Consider the following 19,079-nt stretch of genomic DNA (forward strand, 5'->3'; position numbering starts at 1 on the left):
CATCTGACTCCAGGGCTGGTGTTCTATCCACTGTGCCACCTAGCTGCCCCTATGGAGCATATTCCTACAGCTTGTAAACAGAGCTAGCTACTCCTAATTGAAAAGCTTGATTTACAAAGTGTGAGGGGAAGCTAGGTGCTGCAGTGGATAGAGCACCCACCCTGGAATCAGGAGGACTTGAGTTCAAATCCAACCACAGATACTTAATAATTACCTAGTTGTGTGACCTTAGGCAATTCACTTAACCATATTACCTTGCAAAAAGCAAAAAACAAAACAAAACAAAGTGTGGTGAAGCAATTTACCATGCCAAGGAACAGAAAGTGATATTGCCTGTGTCTTACATCATTGGCTACCTGCTGTCCCAATAACATAATAGCTCATGATCTAGAGGTATATGAATTCCAAATTAATATGTTGAATGCCAAATTAATATGTTGGGTTAGTGAAAAATAATACTGGTCTTCCATTTTGTCAAATTGTTATGCATTAGTTTCCAAGCACTCAGATCATCTTTCACTGATCAAATCTTATTTCCCTAGAAATAGAAACAAAGGGGCCACTAGATAGCACACTGGATAGAACACCAGCCCTAAAGTCAGGAGGACCTGAGTTCAAATGTGACTTCACACACTTGACTCTTACTAACTATGGGGCCCTATGCAAGCCACTTAACCTTGACTGCCTCACCAAAAAAAGAAACAAAAAATAGAAACAATGCTTTTTAATTCTAAGCCTTAAATTATATGTATAGCTTAGCATTTCTGCTGAACAGTAGGTTTTATAAAAGTTTAAAGAAATGTAAATTGAAAAAACTGATAAGAAACAAGCATGCACACCATGCTATTAAGAAAGCCAAAACATTGACTCCTTTCCATCATGTGTGCTCTTCTCACTGCCCCAGAGTCATGAACACCTAACTTTTTTCCCTAGCAAATGCTTATTGCCATGACTTAACTATCATGTGTTCCTACTTGCTCTGGTTCTTCCTGTTTTCTGTCTATAAATCCTTTCTCTAAGGATAGGAGTCAAGGGCAGCCCGTTTCACTAGGAGCCCCCCCCCCTCAAAGTATTTTTCCTTTCTTGAGGGTGAGGAACTAGAATTCTTTTGTGTTTTGTATATCTTGAAAATTAATCCCTCAAATACTTTCAGAATTGAGTTGCCTCCAGTATGGATTTCTTATGTGTGCACCACTTGACCTAATCATTCTGGTCTTCCTTACTTTGTCTTCTTAGGTTCTATTTCCATTTCTTATAATTCATTGAGGACTTAGGTGTTAAGAGTTCAAACAAGGTAATTCCAGCCAGGTGGCACAGTAACTAGAATGCTTGACTTGGAATCAGGAAGACCTGCCTCTTCCAACGTGGCCTCACTTAACTGTGTGACCCTGGGCAGGTTACTTAACTTTTCTTAGCCCCAGTTTCTTCTATCAAATGACCATTACAATAACATCTGCTTCACAGGTTGTTGTAAGGAACAAATGAAATGACATATATAAAATGCTCTGTAAACCTTAAAGTTATTATGTTATTGTTATTGATAATAATACATTTCTGTAGGACTACCATGTACTAGGCACAATGCTTAGGGTTTTATAATTATTATCTCATTTGATCCTCATAACATCCTTGGGAGGTGGGGACTATTATCCTCATTTTATAGATAAGGAAACCTTGAGGCACACAGAGGTCAAGTGACTTACTGAAATCTATTTCTCAGTTTTACTGGAACCCCAGCACCTAGGACAGTGCTTACATGTAGTAGATGCTTAAACAATATTTATTGTATTGGATCACTCCTAGCCAGGCCCTGGACTCTGTTTATCCACTGTGCTATAGAAATAGAAAATCAGTTTTATTTTTATTTTTATTATCTTTAGAGTTTCATCCATAAATCTTTTTGGAATGATCTGTCCTAATGGAGTCACATGCCAAACTTTCTTTTTTTTTAATTTAATATTTATTCTTATTTTATACAATTTTTTATACATTAGTAAAATATTCTTGTTTAAGAGTAAACAAAATACCCCTCCCCACCAAAAAATATAGACTTGAGTGATTAAGTAAAGGGGAGAGAAAAATTAAAATTAAAATTAAAAAAATAATAGTAATAATTGTAGTTATGGCCAGGTGGTGCAGTGGATGGAGCACCAGCCCTAGAGCCAGGAGCACCCAAGCCCATTTCTGGCCCCGTACACCCAACAATCACCCAGCTGTGTGACATACAAGCCACCCCAACCACACTGCCAAAGAAAGGGGAATAAAAAGACCTAAAATAAAATAAAATAGTAATAATAGTAGGGGCAGCTGGGTGGCAGACAGAGCACTGGCCCTTGAGCCAGGAGCACCCGGGTCTGAATCCGGCCTCAGACACCCAACGATAACCCTGCTATGCAGCTCCAGGCAGGCCACCCAGCCCCATTTGCCCTGCAACCCCCCCCCCCAAAAAAAAATAATAATAATAAATGTGCTTCAGTCTGTGTTCCAACACCAACAACTCTGTCATGGGTGGATCACATTCCTTATGATAAGTCCATCACAAAAGTTACTTCCACATTTTTCCACAGTTACCATTGCTGATCGCAACTCCCTCCTTTCATATTTCTCCACTACCATGTACTATATTTTCTCTCTCCTTTCACTCTGACTCTGCTGTAGGGTAGCTGAGTGGCACAGCAGACAGATCCCTGGTCCTGGGGCCAAGAGGCCCCGAGCCCCCATACCACCCCTTAGGCCCAGAATCCAACTGGCCCTATGGTCCTGGACAAGCCATCCAATCCCTTGCAGGAAGTAAAAAAGAAAATGCATTATATCTGACCACTCTCCACCCATGGTCTATCCTCTCCTCCTTCATTCACATACCCACCCCTTCCCCTGTCTGCCCCTCTCTCCTTACTCCAGATGTCTATACCTCATTGAGTATATATATGCTGTTTCCTCTCCTAGCCACCTCTGATGAGAGCAAAGATTCCCTCATTTCCCCTTGCCTTTCCCCCTTCCATATCATTGCAATAGCTCATTGTAATAAAGAAAAATCTTATTATATGAAATATCTTGGCCTATTCCCCCTCTCCTTTTTCTTTCTCCCATTACATTTCCCTTTTTTCTATTGACTCCATTTTTTACACCATATTTTTATCTTCAAATTCAGCTTTCTCCTGTGCTTCATCTATAAAAGCTCCTTCTACCTGCTCTGTTAATTGAGAAGGTTCATATGAGTATTATCAGTGTCATTTTTCTATACAGGAATACTTGCAGTTCATCATCAGGTCCCTCATATTTTCCCCTTCTCCTCCAGTCTCTATGCTTCACCTGAGTCCTGTATTTGAAGATCAAACCTTCTGTTCAACTCTGGCCATTCCAACAGGAACATTTGAAATTCACTTGGTTCATTGAAAGTCCATCTTTTTCCCTGGAAGAAGACATTCAGTTTTGCTGGGTAGTTGATTCTCGGTTGCATTCTAAGCTCTTTTGCCTTCCAGTATATTATATTCCAAGCCCTACGAGCTTTTAATGTAGTTGCTGCTAAGTCCTGTGAGATCCTGATTGCAGCTCCATGGTATTTGAATTGTGTCCTTCTGGATGCTTGTAATATTTTCTCTTTGACTTGGGAGTTCTAGAACTTGGCTATAATATTCCTGGGGTTTGGTTTTTTGGGATCTCTTTCTTGGGGGGATCGGTGGATTCTCTCCATTTTTATTTTGCCCTCTGCTTCTAGGATATCAGGGCAATTTTCCTGTAGTAATTCTTTGAAAATGATGTCAAGGCTCTTTTCCTGATCATGACTTTCAGGTATTCCAATAATTTTTAAATTATCTTTCCTAAGTCTGTTTTCATATCAGTTGTTTTTTCAATGAGATGTTTCACATTTTCTTCTAATTTTTCATTGTTTTGGTTTCGAAGTATTGATTCCTGATTTCTTGTAAATTCATCAATCTTCCCTGAGTTCTATTCTTTGTCTGAAGGATTTGTTTTCCTCAGAGAGTTTTCTTATCTCTTTTTCCATCTGGCCAATTTTGCTTTTTAAAGCATTCTTCTCCTCCATAACTTTTTGAACTGTTTTATCCATTTGACATAAGCTGGTTTCTAGCATGGTATTTTCTTCAGCATTTTTTTGGATTTCCTTGACTTCATTTTCATGTTTTTCCTGCATATCTCTCATTTCTTTTCCCAGTTTTTCTTCTAACTCCCTCATTTGATTTTCAAAGTCTTTTTTGAGCTCTGTCATAGCCTGAGCCCAATTTCTGTTTTTCTTGGAGTCTTTAGATGCAGGAGCTTGTGCTTCCTCATCTTCAGACTGAGTGTTTTGATCCTTCTTGGGCTCACAGGCAAAATATTTCTTAATGGTGTTCCTCTTGTTTTTCAGCTTGCTCATTTTCCCAGCCTTAGCCTGTTTTTGCAGTGCTTCCTGAGCTTTGGGGGCACTCCCACAAGGGTCTCAGTGTGTGAGGCTCTGTCGTCCCTCCTGGTCTGGTCTGTGAATGACCATATGGAAAAGGGAGAGAATTCTTGGCATGAGTCAACAGCCAGAGAAAATGCTTAGAGTTGAGTGTTTTGTTAAAGAACCAAGGAGACCAGTGTTACTGTAAATCATGGAGTATGTGAGGGAAAAATCATAAGAGGTATGAGAAAATTTGATAGGAAGGGTACCAAGTTCTGAAGGACTTTGAACATCAGAGTATTTTATATTTGATCCTGGAGGTTATAGTGAGCCAAAGAAGTTTATTGTATGGAGGAGGTTATATGTTTAGAGATTGATTTAATAATTGAGAGAAGGAAGGATTGGCATAGGAAGAGACTGAGGCAGTTATTGCAATGGTCTAAGCATGAGGTTAAGAGGACTGCACCAGAATAGTAATACTGTAGAGAGAAGATATATGAGAGAAGTTTCAAAAGTAAAATCAACAGGATTTGGCACCAGACTGAGGATGAGATGAGTGAATCAGCAATTGGAGATGATGCCTAAGTTGAGAGTTAAGTCATCTCTGTGGACCTGAGTTGTTTCATTTGTAAAATGAATGTTTGATCATATGATATTTAATGTCCCTTTTAGCTTTAAATCTTATGATATTGTAACCTGAATTTCTCATGTATTAACTGTGTGACTTTGGGCAAGTCACCTTACTTTTCTGAATTTTGATTTTCTCCTCTGTAAAATTAGAATAATAATATTTGGACACTACTTTAATATAATTGTTGTGATCAAATTAAATAGGACATCTAAAGCACTATTTGAAGTATGCTATATGTCAGCTATCATTACTTTGATTTTAATTATTATTTAGGTTCCAAGACGTCAAGATGATGAAAGGAATATGATTTATTTGGAACTAATGGAGTTTGATGATTTGGAAGCATATCCTGTACTGTTGGGAAGTTTTAGCTTACATCTTTACGAAGTAATTCAGGTATGTATTATTTTTTGTAACAGTTTTATCTACTGAATAACAAGCTATGCTTAGTCAGTGTTTATGGTTACTAGAAAACTCAGTTTCAATATCTACTTTCAAACTCTGTGTTGATGCCAAAAAAAAAAACTTCATCTACTTTTAATTTTAACTACATTTGCTTTCTTTACACAAAAATATACATTTCATAGTAATAAAATCTTTCTGTTCAAAATGGGCTTCCTATTCAGAAGATGTTTTCAAGCACTTGTTGAATATGTTGTAAAGGAATTTTTGTTCAGGCAGCATTTAGACTTTCTTTTTGAGGTTTCTTTCAATCCTAAGATTCTAACTCTTTGCTACATATTTAGATTGACCTGCATTTTGAATTTATGTTTTCTTAAAAGAATTATTTATATTCTAACAATTTCATTTTCTGTGTAATATCGGCTACCCTGGCCCTCACTACCTGGAAGGCCAGTTCAGTTAGATTTTATTCCTCCTTCAAAGTTCTCCAAATAAGGAGATTTAGGGAGTATATAGGCTCTTTCAATGATTCCAATTTTTCCCCACCCACCAATGTTTTTCCTTCAAATGTGGGGTATAAATCCTCAGTACCTCAGTTCTAACCACTAACAATCAGATTCACCTTTATTAGAGAAATATTTACCTAAGAAGATAAAATCACATAAATACAGACTTAGTTCTCTAACACAAGAGAGTCATAATTCCCTCTGGAGACCAGAAAGGGATTAACTCAGTTCCTATATATCCCCATCTCACTTCCAAGTCCAAAGCTCTCTCCCCTCAGTCTCCCTGGCTTCTCAGGGCTTCCATCCTAAATTTTCTGGCTGTACTATCCTACCTATAATCTTGACTCCCAACACCTGAGTGGGATCACTTCTGGCACTTGAAACAGAAACAAACTCCCTGTTAAAAGAATTTTTATTGAACCAGTCTCTAACCTGGGCATAACAGTGCCAGTAACCAAATAGCAGTTTAATTAATTACTTTAATTGTAATTTGCAAGTCATGGAATTTTCCTGATTAGTGCTTCCTCTTGCTAATAGTGGAAGCAAGTATTAGATACATGATCTTAAGTAGGAAGGAACAGGGAAAGTGGATCATCAAACAATCAATTTTGGTACTTGAGTGATCTTCCTAGGACAAACTTACCAGATGTAGGACCTTACAATAATTAAAATAGTCATGACCATCCATGTAGGACTACACAGGTGTCCTTGAATCCCGTGGGAATGGTTAAGTTGATTTATATAGTCATGGGAGTGTATATTATTTTTGCTTGGGGACAGTACACAGTTCTCTAATTCACTTCACTTAACCCAGACAAGGGCAGGTCAGGGAAAGAATGCAGACTTGTCATGATTCAATGAATTATTCTAGCTGCCTTGTTCTCACTAATTCTCAGACCAGTATCTGCCTATGAAAAGGATCTCTAGAAGCTAAATTATTATTATTAAATTCTTTATACATATCAATCATTCGGAAAATCATAATTCTCTTTACAACCCCCACCATATTTCTCAGAGAGGGTAAAAACAAGGAACAGAGGAAGTTCAATTAATGACTCCAGTGTTTTGGGTGAACTATGGTCTTTACTCTTTGAATGCAGTAATGAAGAAAACTGAAAAAGGAGCAACAGAAAGAGGATAGCAGAAAAAGAGCAAATAGCTCAGTTTGACCAACTTGGGTAGGTGGCCACCTATGTGGTAGGGGGACCAAGGAACCTTCAAGTTAGGCACAGGTTACTAGACATGTCTAGGTTAAATATACAAATGTCTTTTTTGTTTATAAATAATGCTAATGAATTTGAATAAGGTCCTGTCCTGATACGATACCCATCCATTATCTGAGAGGTCATGCATTAAAAAATTTCCCTCTTTTTTTATCTGTCTTGCAGAAAGGTTGCTTCACAGAAGAATTTCAAATGAAAATTAGACATCTGGTAGGGATTTGTTTCAAAATATATTTAACTGAGATACAGCTATTAGTGAAAAATAGTTTTACATAGAAATATTTTAAAACATTTTAAATTAAAATGCTTTTGATCTTTTTATTAATTCACTCAACATTATTTTTCATTCTCTGTTTCTATTAACACTGTGGTCAGATCATTCCTCTTATCTTTCTGATTGCTAAAGCTATACTTAGACTAAGCATAAGCTAATAGAAATTTTTAAGTAGTTAAATAGAAAATTTCAGGACCTGTTGGAAAGTTGTTATCCTAGAGATAACCTGGTTGTTCTGATGAATGTGATAGTGTGATTGACTAATTACAAGATAAGATCCCTGTGGCCTCAGATTCAAGAAGAATGAGAAGAGCTGCTGAGAGCCCTGATCTCATATATCTTGGAGTAGCTGGTGATTTCTTGCCTCTCTAGGTTGGTGTTACTGAGCATAGTGTGGCTATAGTTAATGACAGACCTGATTATCTGGTCAAGCCAGACCAGCATCTGAATTATGAGATGGAGGGGGGGGAAATTAAGAGAGAAATGAGTTTAGATCCTTTTTGGTCTGCGAATAAAATGGATACCCCTGATGCACTTGTCCTGTTCTGATAGATGACTTACTTAGATAGACAACTTTCAAGCTCATGTTGTCCTCCATGTCAGGGCTCTAGTGCAGCACAATCTACCCAAGATAAGCTCACATGGACACGCAGGAAGTGTGTACTGTGAACCCTAAAACTGTAAAAACCTTCAAAATACAGTGTTAGAATAAAATGACAGAAAACATAGGTTAGACATTTTTAAAGTTTCATTCTCTAAGATTGCCTTGATGACCATCATCTATAGGTTAGAAATAAGATCTAAGAGACTAAAACTTTTAAAATGTTGAACCTATATATTCCATCATTTTATTTTAGCCCTATATTTTTAAGGTTTTTAATAGTTTAGGGTTCACAGTTTTGTGCCAGTGATACTCAAATATGGACAGGAATTTTGAGAAGGGACAAGTTCTCATTGTCCATTCAGACATGCTGTTTGGAAGGAAAGAGTCTTGTAAATTTTCAAATCCTAGCTCTATTCTGAACCAGTGTTTTTATTTGACAGATGTGAGTATAGACAATTTTGACTTGGAAATGGGGTAATCTACCTTTTAACAATACTGAATACAGGATACCTTAAAAAAAAAAAAGCTAAGGCAAATTTTGAGCCTAGCCAAAACTGGCCTGGAAATAAGGCAAGACTACCACTTTTTCAACTCAATTGCATTATTTTGAAATTAAATATTCTCTGAATTTTACCTCTGATTTTAGGGATTATCACCTTTTGCCTGTTTTCAGTGGGCTGAATGTTGTGAACTTGTCTGGCACTTTTTTGGGGTCTGTTTTTGACACTTTGGTGAATGTAAGGGATTTTTCCCGGCACTCTGTTGTCTTTGTCAGTGTTGTGTTTGTTTAACTGTATAAGCAAAATGGGTTTTCACTTGAGTCCCTGGTGTCTCTCTGGTATGAGAATTTGTTTTAGGTGCTCCGACTCAGTTTATGTAGGTATTTGTTTAAATCATGTGCTCTTTGCATGCAGGTAGATCAAACTCCCTGCAGCCTCTGCCCTGCTGGGCGGGCTTGCCCAGTCCCTGTGTCCTGACTGGCCAGTCCCCACTGCCTCTGGTCACACCCCTCCCTGCTGCCCAGCATCTGGCTGCCTTCCTCTCCCCTTCCTTCTGTTTCATAGCAAGGAACTAAGGGAAACTGGATTTTATTTTCTTTTTTCAAAAACTCACATTTCAGTATCATAGAACAGATTTTTCTTGAAAATAGTGGTGGGTTTTTTTTTTTTTTTTTAAGAGAAAAGGTTTGGGTTTTCTCTTCTTTAACTTTAAGTTGTGGCCTGACAATTCATCCCACCAACTTTCTCATTTTCTGTTTCTTGATTGGCTATTTCCAGCTGCTTTTTATTTTTTTTGTATTTCTAATTTCTAATTGCTGGGGTCTGTCTCTATTTCTCTTGATTTCCTCCCCTTAACCCCTTCCCAGCTGCTGTGAACATGGAGCAAAGGCAAAAGACATGTGTCTAGTCCTCTTCCCCTCTCTGGCTGAGAGAACTGAGTCTCCCAAATGAGGACTTGCTGCTGTTGGGACAGGTTGGCTATGGCTTCCCTGCCTATCTTCATTCCCCTGGAGACTAGCTCCAGTTTCTCCCCTCTCAGCACTGTGCTTACCTCCGCCCCTCCTGGCTGCTGGACTTGAACCACACTAGTGTCAGAAAAAGCTGCTCGAGTCTCTTGTGTTCTATGATTATTTTTTTCCAGCTATAAGACTGAGGGGAAGTTAGAATTCTCCCAGAATAAAAAAAGATAGTCTTGTTTTTCCTATTCCTAGGCTGGGTAAAAATGACTCATTCATTTCTTAAATTCTTAGCTACACAGCTCTCTTTCTCCAGCTCCTTCTCTTATCTCTCTCTCTCTCACTTTTTTTATCTTACTATGTTTCACATTGGAGACTTTTTTTCTTAGATCTCTCATCTCTGCCTCTCTGTAAATCTAAAAAAAGATACTATAGACTAGCTGCTATTTTGAAAAGAAAATAGGACTCAGAATAATAGGTTTAATTGGTTTTTTTTAAAGATTACAAGTTAAGGATTATTCTCTGTAAAATGTTATAGATAAGTTTAAATATTTAATTACTATTTGGCTGTAAGAGTAAAATATAATGACCATATGTGCTGAAGAATAAATGATCTGAAATATGGCTAAACAGACAGTATATTAAAATAATAAAAAGGAGACATAAAATGGATTTTGAAAAACTTTGGAAGATAGGACAGGTTGAGTTTTCTGAACTGTACTGAGAGGTGTATTTAACTGGAAAGATGGTCTTTAGCATGTGAAGAAGCTGTGAGTAAATCTTAAAAAATGATTTATGTGTGAATATATATGTGTATATATTAGAACTATAAACCAAAAGATAAGTTACAAAATCTTTCTGGGAGTGTAGAATCCAGATTTGAAATGGATTAGGATGTGTTCATGTTTGGGGTAAAATGAATCCTAGCATCATGGAAGTGAGAACAAGTGCTGGTTTGGTTCTCATGAAATAATCAGGTATTTGGTTTTAGAATAAAGGAGAAAGATGAAAATTCCATTCTGATATTAACTGTTTTATGCACACATGCATACACACATATGTATATGTTGTACAATACCATTCATTTTGTTAACTTTTGTAAGTGACACCAGAATACCTTTTACCTTCCTTTTTGTGCAACTAAGGGGTTAAAAATCCCTATAATTTTCTCCCCTTTATATCTTTCTGTTGCTTATTTCAGTTCAATTAACCTTCTAGGAAGCCTTATCACTCTTCCTTCATTCTTTCTTTGACTCAGTATCTTCCCTCTTTCTGCTCTCTGTTAGTTCTCCTTTTCCCCACTGCTGATAATATCTTGTCAGGGGCATCTTAGAAGTTAATTGTGCTAGCCCCAATTTAATTGTGAGTGTGTATGTGAAAGAGTATGTGCATATTACTGTGAATTTCCTCTTTGCCATGTGCTCTTCAAACTTGAGCCTACTCTTCCGCATACTTACTTACTTACTTACTCTGTGAACTTGTGAGAAGTGTGCCCAAGACTTTAGAGATTTTGTTTTTTATACCAACTATTCTTACTATGCCACTTCAGTAAATATCCCTTTTTAAATGCTAATTAACTCTGACTAATTGATGATCATTGGAGAGTTTACCAATGTGCTTCTGAACTCTTCTGAATTCTAGAAATCCTAACTCCTTGGGTTATTAATCCTGAAACCACAAAGAAGAGGAACAGTAGCCAGCTATCCTCTGAATTCTCAATCTGCCTCTTAGGGTGGATGACCTCAGAGGGAGTGCCACAAAAGGAAAACAAACCCACCAAAAGCTTTGTCTGAGACCTAATTAATCCAGATCACTTTGAAAGCATTTATAAATGGAACCTCAAGGATAAATGGTTGTGAACCAAATGAGATCTATCAGTTTTTCAATAATAATCTCTTCAGTAAACTTAGCCATAGATATAGCCTTACTTCTATGAAGAAGTAAAATGGGACTTACAGAAATGAGGAAATTAAAAACTTTTTGAATCTGGACAAAAGTAAATAGAAGAAATCCACTCTGGAAGCAGCGTAATTATAAAAACACTAAGGGAACCAGTTTTCAAGATATCACAAAGGAATAGAAAAAATTATGGTTGTTATTAATATTCCTAAAAAAGTGACTAAAAAAGAAATTAATTGCCAATTCATCTTTGTGAAAATGGTCTACACATATTCGGTGAATGACCTTGATGAAAATATCAGAAGGAATAGAAAGACTTCAGACTTCCCTAGTTATTTCTCTACCTATAGTCATATGTTTCAGACACTCAAGTAACTAAGAGGTACAGAGAGTACAAGATCCAGTTATATTGTCAAAAGAAAATTGTCTTTGTAGAACATAATACCAGCTTAAGGACTGTTCTCCAATGGGTTATCTTCTGTGTCAAGATTATAAAAGATCTCTTGGTAGATTCTACTACAGAAACAATTTCGTTCAGTGAATCATTAGGGAAGATATGTGGTGTCCAAAGGTCACTGTCATGTAGGGTGACTTCCATAGTCTAAATAGACGAGAAATTTTCTATTGGTCTATGTGGATGACAGTGTACTGATAGATTGCTTCAAACCCCAAAATGCTAAATGTATTCCTAAAGATGTACCTAGAAGTCCACACTAAGAAAAGCAGATAGATTAAGAATATATTTTTATCAGATTTTGAATTAATTCATCAGTATAGATCTTAAACATTGTAGGAAAGATAAATTAACTGGTCCATATTTCAACAGAAAAGAGAATCAGAATAATGCTTGGGAAATTGCAAAAGTGGTGATTACGAGCTACTCCATAATTTTTAATATATTTTCCCAGTGATAATGTTTGGTTCAAAATGATATAGTGCCCTAATCTTTAAAGAATTATGCTTGCATGTGACACAAAAGACAACGGGAAAATATATAGTAGGTTTAAGTCATCCTGGCATATTGGCAATGAGGAGATGTTTAAGTGGTAAAAAGATGACATCTGTGATAAATGACTGAGAAAGGAGGTAGTCATACGGCAAGAATGAGTGGCAACAAAAATTTTTTTTTAAATGAATAGCAGCTGATTGTAAATAGATAACTTGAGTATTACACTAATATCCATAAAATAGAATTCAAGAAAAACTACCAGTGTTTTACTTGTTAAATTTTTTGGGGGGGGGCACAAGGCAATGGGGTTAAGTGTGTGAGACTGCATTTGAACTTGGGTCCTCCTGACTCCAGGGCCAATACTCTATCTCCACAGTGCTCTTGCTTGCTTGCTAAATTTTACTCTGAAAATTGCTCAGTGTAGGAAGTCCAGAAGAAATTTTCCAGAGTACAAAGCTCAGCATTTGATTTTGTTTATAAATTTGCAAAATGGCTAACTTCATTTGCATACCAGTCAGAAAGTTTTTAAAATAGATGTAATCCTAGCCAAGAGCATTCTAGCATTTGTTGGCTACTCTTAACTTTATGGAGTGACTAGGATGGCCTTATCAAGGGGAGGCTAACATTGTAGCTCAATCCATTGCTTCACTGCAGCAGATTCTGACTGCCTAGCAAATAGTTCCAAAGAACTTAAGTCCAAAAGATGACAGCAGAGGAAAGCTTAGTGGTTTACAAGATCTACAAAGAGGTTCATCAAAAAAACAACCAGCCTTCAGACATTGACCTTCCTTAGAGTTTTATGCTAGAATTTACATTGACATTTATTATAAGACAATTTGGGATTTTCTAACTTTTTACAATATTATGTATAGTAAAAAAGATGACTTTGTTATTATCTTAGCCACTAAAAACAGCAATCTGTGCTAATGGATAAAAATAAATTTGTCACATTTTTAGGTGATCTGCAAGGTAGAAGTGGAGTTCATGTTTTCCTATGGAAACTTTGGTTATGGCTTTTCACATCAGGTTGGTTCCTTTTTTATTTTGTTACATTATAATTTTCAGTAGCAATATTGTCTTAGATATTTTTGTTTATTTTTTTAGAGATTTTATTTATTTTGAGTTTTAAATTTTTCCCCTAATCTTACTTCCTTCACCTACTCCCACAAAAGGCAGTTTGCCAGTATTTACGTTGTTTCCATGGTATACACTGATTCAAATTGAATGTGATGAGAGAAAATCATATCCTTAAGGAAGAAACATAAAGTATAAGAGATAGAAAGATCAAACAATAAGATATCAGTTTTTTTTTCTAAATTAAAGTTAATAGTCCTTGGTCTTTGTTCAAACTCCATACTTCTTTCTCGACATTTTTATTTATTATAAATTTAACAGTCATCAAGAAATATTTAAATATTCAAAGAATAAAAAGAGGGTTGTATAAGAAACTAAGTTTCTGTTACATATAGTTGCTTTTTAAAGAAATATGTGTGTATGTATGTATATATATATATGTATATATAATGTGGATATTTTTAATGAGATAGCAAGATAGTAAGACAATTGCTTTAATTAAAGAATGCTTCTCAGCATTGTTGAACTTATTTAATAATTTATTTTTCTCCCAATTACATGCTAAAATAATTTTCAAACTTGTTTTTAAGTTTTGAGTTCCTGATTATAACCTTCCCTTCCTCCCCTCTCCCATTCCTGAGACAATAAGTAATCAGATATAGGTTATATACATGTGCGATTATGTAAAAACATTTGTTAACTTTTAAAAATATTTTGATAGAAATTTTTGATAGAAATTTCAACATAATAGGTTTCTTTTATTATCCTGTATATTTTGTGCATTTAAAAATATTCTAAGAAGTAGTTCTTAGGTGACATTAGATAGAAGGGATGCAAAAAAAAAGGATAAAAATCACTGCTGTATTTGTTTCTGTCCCATTCTGTGCTTTTTGCTTTCTTTTGGGTAGTTTCAAAAATTTTTCATTGCTACTTTTTAAAAATTATATATCTACTCATCACCTCCTCTTCTCCAAATAGAAGCTGCTCTCCCTTAATGTGTATATATATGTATATGTTTAAGCATATACATATATACACACAAATCTATTTGATGACATATATCTGTGTGTGTGTGTGTGTGTGTGTGTGTGTCAAGCAAAACAAATCAACACTTTGGCTACATATGGAAATGTATGTCTCTTGAGATTTATTTATTTATTTTCTTTTTTCTTTTTTCCAATTACATTAAGCATTCATTCTTTTGTAAGCTTTTGAATTTCACATTTTTCTACCATTCTCCATTCCTTCCATCTTCCTTATGTTATCAAGCAATCTGATAAAGGTTGTATATGTATGATCATTATAAGATATTTCCATATTTTTAACATATTTCCACTGTAGTCATGTTGTGAAAGAAGAATTGGAACTAAGGGGGAAAGAACCATGAGAAAGAAAAAAATTAATAAAAGAAGTTTTTAAAAGTGAACATAGTGGGCAGCTAGGTGACCCACTGCATGGAGTACTGGCCCTGGAGTCAGGAGGACCTGAGTTCAAATCCAGCCTCAGACACTTGATGATTATCTAACTGTGTGACCTTGAGCAAATCACTTAACCCCATTGTCTTGCAAATAACAAACAAAAATGAACATAGTATGCTTTGCTTGTCATTGTTTTTTCCACTGGATGTGGATGGCATTTTCCATAATAGGTCTTTTAGGATTGATCCTCATCACTGAATTGCTGAGAGGGACTCAGCCCATTACAGTTGCTCATCTCCCAATGTATAATGTTCTCCTGGTTCTGCTCACTTCACTCAGCATCAGTTCCTGCAGGTTTTTCTTTCCAGGCTTCAGAAACGCCTGGCCACTCATGATTTCTTATTGAACAATGTACCACAACTTGTTCAGCCATTCCCCAATTGATGGGCATCCCCTCAATTTCCCATTCTTTACCACTACAAAAAGAGCTGCTATAAATATTTTTTGTACTTTTGGATCTTCTTCCCTTTTATATGATCTTTTTGGAATACATAGCAAGTAGCAGTATTGCTGGATCAAAGGATAAAAGGATGTTCAATGTGTTATTGTTCCCCTCCAACAGTGCATTAGTGACCTAGTTTTCCTAGATCTTCTCCCAATATTGATCATTTTTCTTTTTTTGTCATCTTAGCCAATCTGATAGTATGAGATGGTACCCCAGAGTTGTTTTAATTTGCATTACTGTAATCAATAATGACTTGGACAATTTTTTTCATATGACTATAAATACCTTTAATTTCTTCATCTGAAAACTGTTTATGTCTTCCATTTTTATCTTCATTGGAGAATAATTTGTATTTCTAAACCCAATTGAGAATGTATATCATTCCCTCATTGAGACAAATCTGTTGAGAGTAAGATTTATTCAATGCTCACACCCTCCCTTCTTACCCTCTACTATAATAGGTACTTTGTGCCTCTTCATGTGATGTTATTTATCATCTTATGCCTCTGCCTTCTCCTCTTAAGTATAATCCTTGTATATGTCTTAATTATCTTATACTGGTCTTATTCCCACACCTTGTAAGAATACTCCTTTCAGCTGTCCTATTAGAAATACAATTCACAATCAATTTATACTCACACCCACTGTCCAAGTATTCTCCTTTCAACTATCCTAATATAATTCTCAAGAGTTGGAAGTATTGTCTTCCCATGTAGGGATGTAGATAGCTTAGTCTTATTGACTAACATTTTTTTCTTTCCATTTACTGAATGGAGTCTTGTATTTCAAGATAAAATTTGCTGTTCAGTTCTAGTCTTTTTATCAGGTAAATTTGAAAGTCCTTTATTTCACTGAAAATCCATATTTTCCTCGAAAACTCCTTTTGCCATCCAGAATATATTCCAGGTGCTCCAATCCTTTAATGTTAAAGATGACAAATCCTGCATAATCCTGACTGTAGCTCCCTGTTATGTAAATTGTTTCATTTAGCTGCTTGAAATATTTTCTCCTTTAGCTGAGAATTCTGAAGTTTGATTATATTCCTTGGAGTTTTTATTTTGGTATCTGTTTCTGGGGGTGATCAATGTCCAATTTTAATTTTTAGGGTTTTATTTTCTTCAGTTAGTTTTTGTGTTTCCTTTTACAATTTGTTAATTTTACTTTAAAAGGAGCTTTCCTTTTCTAGTTGGTCAGTTTTACTTTTAAAGGTATTGTTTTCTTCATCAATTTTTCCATAATTCTGCTTGATTCTCATTTCTTTTCTCAATTTTTCTTCTTCTCTTCTTTGGTCTTAAAAATCCTTTGTGAGCTCTTCCAAAAGGTCTTTTTGGATTTGAAAATAATTTGTAAATCCCTTTGAGACTTCACATGTAGACATTTTATTACTGCTTTCCTCTTAATCTTCCCTGTCACCACAGCAACTTTCTGTGGTTAGCACTTTTTTTGTTTTTTTATTCATTTTGAAAGTTGAACTCTTCTCTTGGGCTACAGGGAATATAGTCCCTAACTTTTTGGACTGGAGGCTGTGCATTGGATCTCTAGCTTTCTGCAGTGATGTCTCAGGTTCTCATGGTTTGCTTCCCATGTTAGGGTGGACAGACCCAGTCTTGCCTGCTGCTGCTACACCAGCCTTCTAGCACTCAAACTTTTCCTCTCAAACTGACATTGGGGCTCTAAATGCCTGTAATATCACTAGGTTGCTGAACTTCCCACCAACTTTCCAGTTACCCCGCCTGTGTTGCACTCCCCTTTTACTCCCTTACTCCCATGAGACAGATCTTTGCTGAAGTTCTTCCAAGATATCTTGAGCTGAAAAATTGTGAGTTCTTTTGCTATAGGAACTGTTTAGAGACTTTGTTTGAAGTTGTTTCAGGAAAAACTCTGGGAGCTTCGTAGTTTCTCACTATCAGCTTGGTTCCCTCCCTTCTGCCTCTTACAAGTTGATGGCAAATGCCTGAAATTTATTTTCTTTTATATTATTTTTATTATTATTTGAATTTTAACAATTAATTTAATCTATAACACGAATCTTGCTTCCCTCCCCCATCCCTCACAGAAGGCAGTCTGTTAGTCTTTTTATTGTTTCCATGGTAAGTATTGATCTAAGTTGAATGCAATGAGAGAGAAATTATATCTTCAAGGAAGAAAAATAAATTATTGTGCCTGATTGTTGCACTAATGGAATGAGCAAGTCCATCAAGGTTGGTCATCACCCCCATGTTGCTGCTAGGGTGCACAATATTCTTCTGGTTCTGCTCATCTTGCTCAGCATCAGTCCATGCAAATCCTTATGGGCTTCCCTGAATTCCCATCCCTCCTGGCTTCTAATAGAACAGTAGTGTTCCATCACATACATATACCACATTTTGTTAAGCCATTCCCCAATTGAATGACATTTACTTAATTTCCAATTCTTTGCCACCATGAACAGAGCTGCTATAAATATTTTTGTACAAGTGGTTTTTTTACATATATTACTAAAATACTCCTGTTTAAGAGCAAACATAATACCCTCTCCCCACAAAAAAAATAGACCCTCATGAGAAATAAAGGAAAGAGAAAATGTGTTTCAGTCTGTGTTCTGATACCATCAGCTCTGTCTTGGGTAGATCACATTCTTTATGATAAGTCCATTATTAAAAGTTACTTCCATATGTTTCTATTGCTGATAGTAATTCCCTCCATCCATTCCTCCCCACTACCATATATTGTATTCTCTCTCTCCTTTCACTCTGTTCCTTTTTTAAAATGTGCTGTAGGGTGGCTGAGTGGCACTGCAGACTGATCACTGGCCCTGGGGCCAAGAGGCCCCTGAGCCCACATACCACCCCTGAGACCCAGCAAACACCTGGCCCTGTGGTCCCAGACAGGCCACCCAATCCCAGCTCCTTGCAAGAAATAAAAAAAGAAAATATTATATCTGACTATTCTCTCCTATGATCTACCCTCTCCTCTATCACCCACATTGACCTCCTTCCCCCTTTCCCCCTTCTCTCCTTTTTACTCTAGATGTCTATGTCCTATTGAGTGTTCATGCTGTTTCCTCTCTGAGCTATTTCTGATGAGAGTGAAGGTTCCGTCTTCCTACTTTGCCTTCCCCCTTCCATATCACTGCAAAAGCTTATTGTAATATATATATATATATATATATATATATATATATATACACATATATATGTAATATGAAATATCTCAGCCTATTCCACCTCTCCTTTCTGTTACTCCCAGTGCATTTCCCTTTTAGTCATTAACTCCATTTTTACAATATGTTATATCATCAAATTCAGTTTTTTCCTGTGCTTCATCTATAAAAGCTCCTTCTACCTACTCTATTAAATGAGAAGTTTCATATGAATATTATCAGTATCATTTTTCTATGCAGGGAATACATGCAGTTCATCATCATCAAGTCCCTCACATTTTATACCCTTCTTCTCCACTCTGCATGCTTCACTTGAGTCCTGTATTTGAAGATCAAACTTTCTGTTCAACTCTGGTCCTTTTTTTTTAAGTTTTTGCAAGGCAAATGGGGTTAAGTGGCTTGCCCAAGGCCACACAGCTAGGTAATTATTAAGTGTCTGAGGCCAGATTTGAACTCAGGTACTATTCACTCCAGGGCTGGTGTTCTATCCGCTGTACCACCTCGCTGCCCCTACTCTGGTCATTTCAAGAACATTTTAAATTCCCCTGTATTTGAAGATCAAACCTTCTGTTCAGCTCTGGCTATTCCAACAGGAAGATTTGAAATTCCCCTGGT

General features: G+C 36.2%; 1 protein-coding gene across 1 annotated transcript in view; it reads left to right on the forward strand.

The window, feature by feature from the left end:
* C2CD6 (C2 calcium dependent domain containing 6) overlaps window positions 1-19,079 on the forward strand; it is a 106,646-nt gene that overhangs the window by 25,645 nt on the left and 61,922 nt on the right. The window contains exons 5-7 of the mRNA XM_074192747.1: window positions 5,286-5,408; window positions 7,309-7,353; window positions 13,283-13,351. Coding sequence (XP_074048848.1) covers window positions 5,286-5,408; window positions 7,309-7,353; window positions 13,283-13,351 — 237 coding nt within the window. The remainder of the gene's footprint in view (window positions 1-5,285; window positions 5,409-7,308; window positions 7,354-13,282; window positions 13,352-19,079) is intronic.

The sequence above is a fragment of the Macrotis lagotis genome, chromosome 6, assembly GCF_037893015.1.
Source record: "Macrotis lagotis isolate mMagLag1 chromosome 6, bilby.v1.9.chrom.fasta, whole genome shotgun sequence".
Classification (NCBI taxonomy): Eukaryota; Metazoa; Chordata; class Mammalia; order Peramelemorphia; family Peramelidae; genus Macrotis; species Macrotis lagotis.